Source organism: Alligator sinensis, unplaced genomic scaffold (assembly GCF_000455745.1).
Source record: "Alligator sinensis unplaced genomic scaffold, ASM45574v1 scaffold388_1, whole genome shotgun sequence".
Taxonomy (NCBI): Eukaryota; Metazoa; Chordata; order Crocodylia; family Alligatoridae; genus Alligator; species Alligator sinensis.
Window position 1 is genome coordinate 1,410,142 of NW_005842394.1, and position 9,465 is coordinate 1,419,606.

Genomic DNA, 9,465 nt, shown 5'->3' on the forward strand with positions numbered 1-9,465 from the left:
GAAAGAGCTAGGAGTAGGTGACTGACTACCCGATCCTGTCCAGCCTCCACAGCCTGGCCCTAGCTGGATTCTGTTAGTCCCAGGGCTGCCAGAGTCAGCATCAGAGCCACCACTGCAGGCTACTGAGGGAGCTGTCTCCAAGCCATCGCTGCACCGAGACCTTGGCACAAGCCTTGCAATGCTGGCCCAGAGAAAGGGTGCAGCATGCAGAGCTGTGCTCCACGCCTCTTGGCCAGCACTACAGATCCTCTTATCATGCATGGGCATGTGTGGGGAGCGATACAGCTGGATGGCCATGCACTGCTCTGGTACGCACCCCCCCTAAGGCAGGAGACACTCTGTGTAGATGTTGCCTGAGAGCATCAGCACTGCCAACCCCTTGCAGGAAGGGGTCTCCCAGGCCCACCCCTCCTATGCGCAAGCACATGCCTGGCTGTAATTATTCCCCTGCCTCTTCTCCAGCAGGGGCAGCCTGAGCTTGACTTGGCATCTGACAGTCCTCCAGGAATCCCATCACCTCTGCGGCGCTGGCCCTAGGCACTGCAGAGCCCCAGCTCCAGCTGATCAGAGACATTACGTCAGCGGTCGTCTCCCCAGGGGTGGGGAGGGGGAGAGGCTGGGTGCTTTAGGCTCAGGTGCAGGAGTGCAAGTAAAAGCTCATTTCTATGCAGAAGCTTTCCTTCAAAGCCATCATTACTATTCATGATATCAGCAGGCGGACACCACGGAGTTAACCCTTTGGGGGATGGGGCGCATCTGTTGTTTATACATGATCTCTCGAACTTCGGACTGGGCTTCCCCTGATGGGGAGGGGTTCAGATGGGCTGACTGTTGCTTTGGCTATAGAAGTCCCTTCCTGAACCCAGCTGTAAGCATCGCGAGCCCAGGACAGTCAGAAGTGCTGGTACTGGTCTTGTCAAACCAGAGCAGGGAGCTGATACACTGACTAGCTTTGCAAGGAAGAAAGCACTGCATTGGATCTAGCGAGAGGATCCATTGAGATCCCACACAGTGCGCTGTGGGGACTCCAGGGGACTAGGAGTGCTCCCTCCCTGTGGTCCTAACTCACCCAGCAGATGGCCTGTGGCAGGACAGAGCACGTGGCACGTCACATCAGGGCAGTCAACCTGCTCTCTTGTCTGAGCTGCTCTGGCCAGGGTTGAAGACATGAAGTGTCCTGGGCTGAGAGTTTAGAGTCCTGGTTCGCACTAGACTTCGTGTGTGACCCTGGGCAAGTTACTTCAATTCTGAAGAGAGGATATACCAACTTACACACAGGAAGGCAGTGTATAAAAGCTCCCTGATGCATGGAGAGGGCCATCTAGCTCTACAGTACAGCTCCCAAAACAAGCCCTCTGTAGAATCAGAGCAATCAGTGGTGCTGCATAAAGACTGGCAGGTATTATAAGCCTCACTATGGCTTGCTAATCCCATTCATGAACCAAGGGGAAATCACCCAGCTAGAAGCTGGTGGCAATGGGATTCCCTCTGGCCTTGGTTTATTACCCCACTGCTAAGGCTGGGCCCCTCCCTTGTCTTAACAGGCAACATATGAATCTGCTCTATAGTGTCCATAGGAAAGCATGAGCTCAGATAGCTAGGAGGCCCCACCACAACCCAAAAAGGTTTTGAGTCACTCCCAAGCCTTCTGGAGGACAAGGTTCCCAGCCCCACCTGATGCTGCCTTAGCCCTTGTTGTGTGGGTCGTGGCTGACGGTATCGCAGTGGGCAGTCCCTCAAGCTGGTGCTGCAGGGAACCCTTGTAATGCAGCCCCAAACCCTGCAAGTGCAAGATGGGCACTCTGTGCCCAGCCTGATCAGAGCAGGATCAAGGGCCATGATGTAGTGTCCTGCATCATACTGCTGACCAGGTCTCTGGCTCAGGCTCTTCCCTCCGGCAGCTCTGCCTTCCCTTGCACTGACGTCATCATCTCCCAGCCCGCTGGGACCCACAGGCAAAAATAGTCTGATGATGTCACACTCAGCAAGGTGGCAGAGCAGGCAGCACATCCAACGTGGTGCGGAGGAGTCCCAGGTGCTCAAGCTCGAAGCATATGCCAGAGTGGGAGGAAAGGGGGGCAGGAATCCCCCCCTGCCCCCCCAGCCGGCACAGGCACAGATGAATAAGCATGCTCCCACGGCAATGCCCAGATCAGTGGAGCGGCACCATCTGCCTGTAGGGATACAGAGAGCAAAGGGCTCTTTGCCACAGGCCTCTGGTGAAACAGAGCTGTCATCTCGGGTTCCTGTACTGACAGCTCATCCATGCAGCTGCCTCAGCCATGGAGGGGAACACTGCACAGCTCTGGTTACTGACACTGTGTACCATCACCCCTGCCTGAGCCCCAATCCTCGACAGGCAGAGCCCATCTAAGCAACCCCCACTCCGACTCCAGCCAGCACTCGGGTGGAGGTTCTTATACATGAAAGAGCACCCACCAGCTAGTGGATCCCTGCATGGCAGGGGGCTTCTCCTGGGGTGGGGAAGAAGGGCATCTCATTGGGTGCTGTTCTGCTGCTATGAGCCAGACTGATGCACTCTTATGCTCTCTCTAGTTCTCCAAGGAGAAATACATCCTTGACTCTTCTCCTGAGAAGCTACACAAGGAGCTGGAGGAGGAGCTGAAACTGAGCAGCACCGACCTGCGCAGCCACGCGTGGTACCACGGGCGCATCCCCCGAGAGGTGAAGTGTGGGGAGGGGGCTATGGGCTGTAGAGCAGCTCTTCCCCTGCCAAGGTGCTGAAGACCAGATACTTCAGGCTGGCTTCAGCACCAGAGCAAGTGATACCCAGTGCTGAAAGGGCATCAGTCTGCCAGACTGGGAAGAGGCACCAGGACTCAGCACCAGCCCCTCAGCCCCGGCTGCGGGGTCAAAGAGAGGCCCCCCTCACAGCTTGGTCCCCCCATCCCACACCGCAGGGATCTTCCCATGAGGAGACTGAGCAAAGTCAAGTGCTAGGAAGGGCAGAGGAAAAGCAGCAGCTTCCAAGGAGAGAGGGGTTATGGCCCAGTGGTAGCCTGGCCTGGCAGCAGCTGGGAAAAGTCTGCTTGCCATGCAGTCAGGGGTCCCTCTGAGCAGCAGCTAGACACAGTATCCAGAAACCCCCTTAGTATGGAGCTAATATCAAATGGGGCAGGCGGCAGGGGGAGTCACATGCCAGCTGGTGGCGAGTCTCTTATAGCCAAGGCCTCTCCAGCCCTCCCTAGAAGAATGACAGGGCCCTCTCACTAAGCCCCTCAATCCCTCCCCCCAGCCCAAAGCCTCCCTGTCCCAGGGTTGGCCCCACTGAGAGTCTCGTCCTTGCATTCCCAGGTATCCGAGAGCCTGGTACAGAGGAATGGGGACTTCCTGATCCGCGACTCACTCACCAGCCTGGGGGACTACGTGCTGACGTGCCGCTGGCGGAACGAGCCACTCCACTTCAAGATCAACAAGGTGATGGTGAAGTCCAGTGAAGGTCGCACCCACATCCAGTACCTGTTTGAGCAGGAGAGCTTTGACAACGTGCCCGCCCTGGTGCGCTTCTATGTGGGCAACCGCAAAGCCATCTCCGAGCAGAGCGGTGCCATTGTCTACTGCCCCATCAACCGCACCTTCCCGCTGCGCTACCTGGAAGCCAGCTATGGACTAGCTAATGGCAAACACAGCAGCCCCCACAGCCCTGCCAGCCAGAAAGGGGGGCACATCAAGAGGCGGAGCATCACCATGACGGATGGCCTGACTGCAGACAAGATCACCAGGGGTGAGGGGTGCCCCACCAGGTGAGAGGCCACCTCTGGGCACTGGAGGGTTGTCAGGTCAGGGAAAGAAAAGGTTCATTGCTGTAGGGAAGCAGTTCACTGCAGGTAACCTGGCAGGGCAACAACAAGCTGACTGGAGCTCACAGGCTGCAACCTACCAGGAGTGACTAGAAATAATAGTCACAAGCTGGCAGAGGGTAGATTCAGGCTAGACATCAGGAGGCGCTACTTCACCGTCAGGGCGGCTAGGATCTGGAACCAATTTCCAAGAGAAGTGGTAATGGCTCCTACCCTGGGGGTCTTTAAGAGGAGGCTAGATGAACACCTTGCCAGGGTCGTTTGACCCCAGTACTCTTTCCTGCCATGGCAGGGGTTCAGACTTGATGATCTGCTCAGGTCCCTTCCAACCCTATCAACTATGAAACTATGAAGCCCTCAGCTTCCTGCTTCCCTGTCCCTAGACAGTACCGGGAACCCATAGCGGCTAAATACTCTTGGTCAGTCTAGGTGGCTTAACAACCACCAGTCAGTTTTGATTTCCTGGTTCTCTCACACCTGCCCATAGGCTGTGGGGAAGGCTACTGGGCAGCACACGGGGATGGCCCGATTGCCCCAGAAGGGGACGAAAGGGAAGAAACCAGGAAAAAAGTAGTAGCTTTTTAAGAGGTGTGTGCCACTAGGTTATCATAGACATGTAGGGCACAGCTGGATCCGAGGAGGGCATCTAGTCCAGGCCTGCTCAGAGGCATGACTCAGTGCACCTGCTGCATCCCTGACTGATGTCTCACCTCATCTTAACCCACAAGGGACAGATTCCCTCACTGCCCTCGGTGGCCTCGTAACACTGAAGAGCTCTCTCACCTTTAGCTTGTGACAAGATGAGCAGATAATGTCTCACCACCCTCCCCCAGCCCCGCTTTCTCCAGCTGACACAATCTTTCTGCATAGGTCCCCCTTATTACGCTTCAGGGTTCCCTCCCATTTGCCTGAACCTGGGGTGCAGGGTTCAAGACAGGACAGGCTGCTCCTGCCAAGGCCTCCCCCACAAACCAAGTAGCACAGAACAGTTGCCCCCCATGCCTTGCTCACAGAGCTCACATTACTCCCCCAGAAGGGCACTCTGCCTTGTGTACAAACATCCCATGGCTGACTGACCCCCATGTGCAGCTCCCCATGGCCCTGGCTCACTTCCCTGCAGTGCTGCTGCCCTCCAGCTACCCAGTTAGGTTTGCACAACCGATTTGCCTTAAGTGTAGCACTTTGCCCCATCATTGAATTTCAGCGTATTGATTCCAGACCATCGCTCCAGTTTCATCAAGATCACTTTGAATCCCAAGCCTGTTCTCTAAAGTGCTTTCAGCCCCTCCCAGTTTAGTGTTGTCCACAAGTGCACTCTGCAGTCCATCAGCCAAATAATTAAAGGAAACATTGATTAGGAGCAGGCACAGGGAAGAGCTTCATAGTACCCTGCTTGCTGGAGCCTCCCAATTTGACAGCAAGCTATTGGCAGCAGCTTTTTAAACACAGGCTTTCAACCACTTGCACACCCACTAAGATTGTTTCAGATCCCCTTCTCCAGAAGCTCTCACATGGCCCCAGCACATGCATGGTTCCTTAAATAAGCAGCCCCATGGTGTATGCAGCTCTCTCCAAATGCCATACCTGTGTCTCACAGCACTCATTTTTCCCACCTAGCCTCTCTGGACCAGGTTTCCTCTTATTCCTCTATCATCACTCCAGTCTCCATGAAAGAAGCTCTGCTCTCTGCTAGTCCTGGTTTATATAGGCCTCAGACTACTCCCACTTCCAGCAGTCCTAACTGGAGCCACCTGTGTGAGTTATTGCTCAGGCCAGGGTGTTCTGAAAAACTGACCACTTATTTTAGTGCTTCAGTGAAATCAGAGCTCTCCTGAAAACCCAGCCCTGCGTGCCTTCCCTTGGGATCTGAGGACACCCCCCTGCAGCAAGCTCGTAAATGCCAGGGTCAAACTCAGCATACACAGACAGGAGCGTGCACCCACCCCATACAGTTTATGCTGTGAAGTGTCCCTTGGTGTCTACTCTATGCTCTCTGCATGAGCCATATATGCTAGAGGAACTGTCTGACTGACATGCTTTCCTCTATCCCCAGCGTGTCCTTACCACACCATCGAGATGTCATCCGGAACTGTGCTGTAAGCGTGGACCAGATCCAAGACCTCCACTCCCCAATGTCTCCCATCTCTGAAAGTCCAGTATCCCCAGCCTACAGTACTGGTAGGAATCTTTCAGGCACCAGTAAGGAATAAGATGTGCACTGGCTGTACAGCTAGGGGTGGACCTGGAGGAAAGGGGTCAGGTATCCAGTGATACCAAAGGCTCTGAGCCCAGCTGCTACCAAATAATGCAGATCTGGGCACACAGCACTGGTCTCAGTGCTAGCTCAGTGCAGAGCTTCCCTGAGACTGCCTGCTTTCCGTGCCATTGAGTGCTGGAGTGCTCAGTCTCTGTTGAAATTGGCCCCTACTCGCATCAAGGAGAAACCCACAGATAGTGACAGTCAGTAACTACATGGGAGAAGAGACCTGCACACTACATTCACCAGTCTGCAGCCACGCGAGAAGACTGACTGCTGCCTTTGCACAAAGGCAGATCCCCTAGATACTGAGAAGTGTCAGATGCAGAAAACAAAGGCCTGGCCAGATCCCATGAGATAAACCGCTGCTGAAACGGCCAGCAGGGAGGGGAGATTTAAACTCAGGCTTGTCAAATTGGCTTGGCAGTGCTTTGTAATTTCAGCCTGTCATTAGCCATCTCAATTACAACATGGGCTCAAGGTTCTGCCCCTCATCTGGCCAAATGCTCTGAGCAGTAATAGGTATAGATGTAGTTTAGTGGGTCCTAAGCTAGGTTACTGGTTGTCTGAGAGGGGACCACCCAAGGTCTGGCCTGCTCTGTGTGCATGAGCACGCGCGCATCTCTGTGCATTATACTCATGTCTCTGAGTTACTATAACAGGGTCTCTCCTGCTCTCTGCAGTGACACGACTAAAGCCCCAAGGCAGCCTAACCCCTGCCTCACCAGTCATAAGACGATCCAGCGAACCCCAGCTGTGCCCAGGAAATAACAACAAGCCGGCACCAGACCCAGGCGACAGCACTCACTCCAGTCCCTGCCACAGATACTCCAGGGCCTCTCCTTCCCCCTCTGTGAACAGCTACAGCGACCCGGACACAGGGCATTACTGTCAGCTCCACCCCACCTCCCCAGTCAGCAGGGAGAGACCCACACATGACACCAAGCAGCTTCCCACAAAGAGCTATGTGGAGAGGCTAAAGGTGGAGGAGGGGCCCAGAGTGACTGTGGAAAATGGCTCCAGTGAGGTGGAGGCCGGGCAGAGGCTGAAAGGAGAGATGGACCTCGGGGGCTTTGTGCCGCCCACAGTGGAGACAAGTTCCTCCTTCAACCCCGCAGCCTTCCGGTCCCTACTTATCCCTCTAGAAAACAAGCCCCTGGAAATGGCCGTGCTGAAGAAGGTCAAGGAGCTCCTGGCAGAAGTCGATGCCAAGACCCTTGCCAAACACATCACCAAAGTGGACTGCCTGGTATGAGCAGCATGGGGGGGTGGCTTTACTATACCCCACTGCCCCTAATTTGATCCTCCGCTGCTGAGATCACTGGAAGAGCTGGCAGCTAAGCAGAGAATCAGGCACCTCTGAGGGCCCGTCATAGCCTCCCATACCACAGACCCTGCGTGTCAGCCCACAGGCTGCACATGGTACAGACTAAAGCACTGAGTGCAGAGTAGGGACTAGCAAGCCCTGATGTCAAATCCCAGCTCTGCTACTGACTGCATCTGTGGGCAAGTGGCTCTCTGCACTCAGTTTCCCAGGCTGTAAAATGGGGTAAAAGGAGGTAACACTGTGCTGTGGGCATGAAGTACCAGGTACCAGTGCTCTGGTGCTGGAGCCATTTAGGGTGAGCTCAGTCTGTGCTTAGCCTGGCTGGGGTCCCTGACAAGAGGATAAATGGCACCAGTTATGCAAGAGATGGCTGTGAGGCAAGGCCTCACCCCCCAGGAATTGGACTGAACCAGTCCATCTTGCCCCAGCCAGGTGACCTTGCCAGCTTCAGCTGGGACCACCACTGCTAGGTACCACCTCCCCCATCCACAGTACTGCAATCCTCAGCACCCCGGGAGGAAGATGTGTGAGATCATCTTGAAGGGCAGGATAGGACAGGCCTTGCCACGAGCAATGCAGTCAGTGGCAGAACCGGGACTAGAACTTCAGACTCCCAACTCCTGCCCATAGACTCAACAGCCCCTGCTGCAGTCTGTGCCAGCACCCCCTTCAAGACTGTGTCCCTGGACCCCTGCAACCTCTGCTGCCTTCCCCTGGCTTCTCCTCCTCTGCGGGAGTCTATTTCCTCTGTTTCACCAGGGCTCTGTCTCCTGGTTCCCATATCCCTGGCACCCTCTGTTCAGTGCCTGCAATCCCATCCTCTCACAGTATTACTGGCGCACACACACACAAGTTGTGTGTAAACCCAGACCCGGCAGCAGCTCTTGACTCAGCTCTGAGAGGGGGCTCGAGGGACTCCAGCCCAGGCATTGATGTTTCCTTGACTGGGCCCCACCAGTCCTGACCATGCTGATGCTGGGCTGGGGGTGGGGGGACAGGCGGAGACCTGAGCTCATGGCAGAGCCCATCCAGAGCGATTCCTGCAGCGTGGCCAAACTTTCCATACAACTGGCCAAGCCCCTCTCCTCAATTAGAGGAGCTTAATCTGCTTGCTGTCTTTGTTGCCAGGTTGCTAGGATATTGAGTGTTACCAAGGAGATGCAGAGGCTCATGGGGGTGAGCTCGGGCATGGAGCTTCTCACATTGCCCCACGGACATCAACTTCGGCTGGACCTCCTGGAACGGTACGGCATGGAGAGGAAGCAATGGGCAGCAAGTGCAGCGCTCCCTGTTCCCTGCGGCCACCTGGCTCCTGCAGGAGCCCGGGAAATGGGGCATCTGACTGCAGCGCCTGGGTACTCTCTGTAGCTGTCAAGCTGGGAAAGCCTGGCCTGAGTCAGGCCGGGCTCCCTTCCTCCCCCAACAGTGCTCCAGGCCCTTATTTGCTGACAAGCTGGTTATTTAAATGGCAGTGACTGGTCCTAGCCTAACAGCTCTGGAACCTGAAGGCCCTAATTTAGCCACGCAACCCAGGCAGCATCCCTACAAGCTCCGCACCCCAAAGGAAGCCCATTCTCCATGGCACTGTCACTCCTGGGCCCTCTGTTGGCACTGCCAAGGCTTTCAGCTGTGCCTGCTGGATGGGGACTGCTGCTACCTGGCACCTGGTGGGCACTGTAGAGAGGCCAGGTTAGGAACACACAGCTCCTGGGGTCACAGCTGAACCCAAGAGTGAGGGGCTTCCTCTCCCGAGGATGCAGCCACACTCCCTTCCCGGCACTGGTCCTGCACTCCAGGTCACTGTCTCCTCACAGTGCTGTCACATCCCCCTCTCAGGTTCCACACGATGTCCATCATGATTGCTGTGGATATCCTGGGCTGCACGGGCAGCACGGAGGAGAGGGCCACCCTGCTGCACAAGACCATCCAGCTGGCTGCTGAGCTGAAGAGCACCATGGGAAACATGTTCAGCTTTGCTGCGGTGATGAATGCCTTGGAAATGCCACAGGTACCAGACCCCCTCTTCAGGGCACTCCAGGCTCAGCTGAGCCCCTGTCCTC

At 55.7% G+C, this 9,465-nt stretch overlaps 1 protein-coding gene across 2 annotated transcripts in view; it reads left to right on the top strand.

Annotated features, from left to right (window-relative positions):
- Positions 1-9,465, top strand: part of SH2D3C (SH2 domain containing 3C) — a 47,519-nt gene that overhangs the window by 34,363 nt on the left and 3,691 nt on the right. For both annotated transcript variants that reach the window (XM_025211222.1, XM_014522773.2), the window contains 6 exons: positions 2,557-2,685; positions 3,316-3,764; positions 5,875-5,999; positions 6,762-7,327; positions 8,534-8,649; positions 9,242-9,413. In XM_025211222.1, the coding sequence (XP_025067007.1) occupies positions 2,557-2,685; positions 3,316-3,764; positions 5,875-5,999; positions 6,762-7,327; positions 8,534-8,649; positions 9,242-9,413 (1,557 nt within the window). The remainder of the gene's footprint in view (positions 1-2,556; positions 2,686-3,315; positions 3,765-5,874; positions 6,000-6,761; positions 7,328-8,533; positions 8,650-9,241; positions 9,414-9,465) is intronic.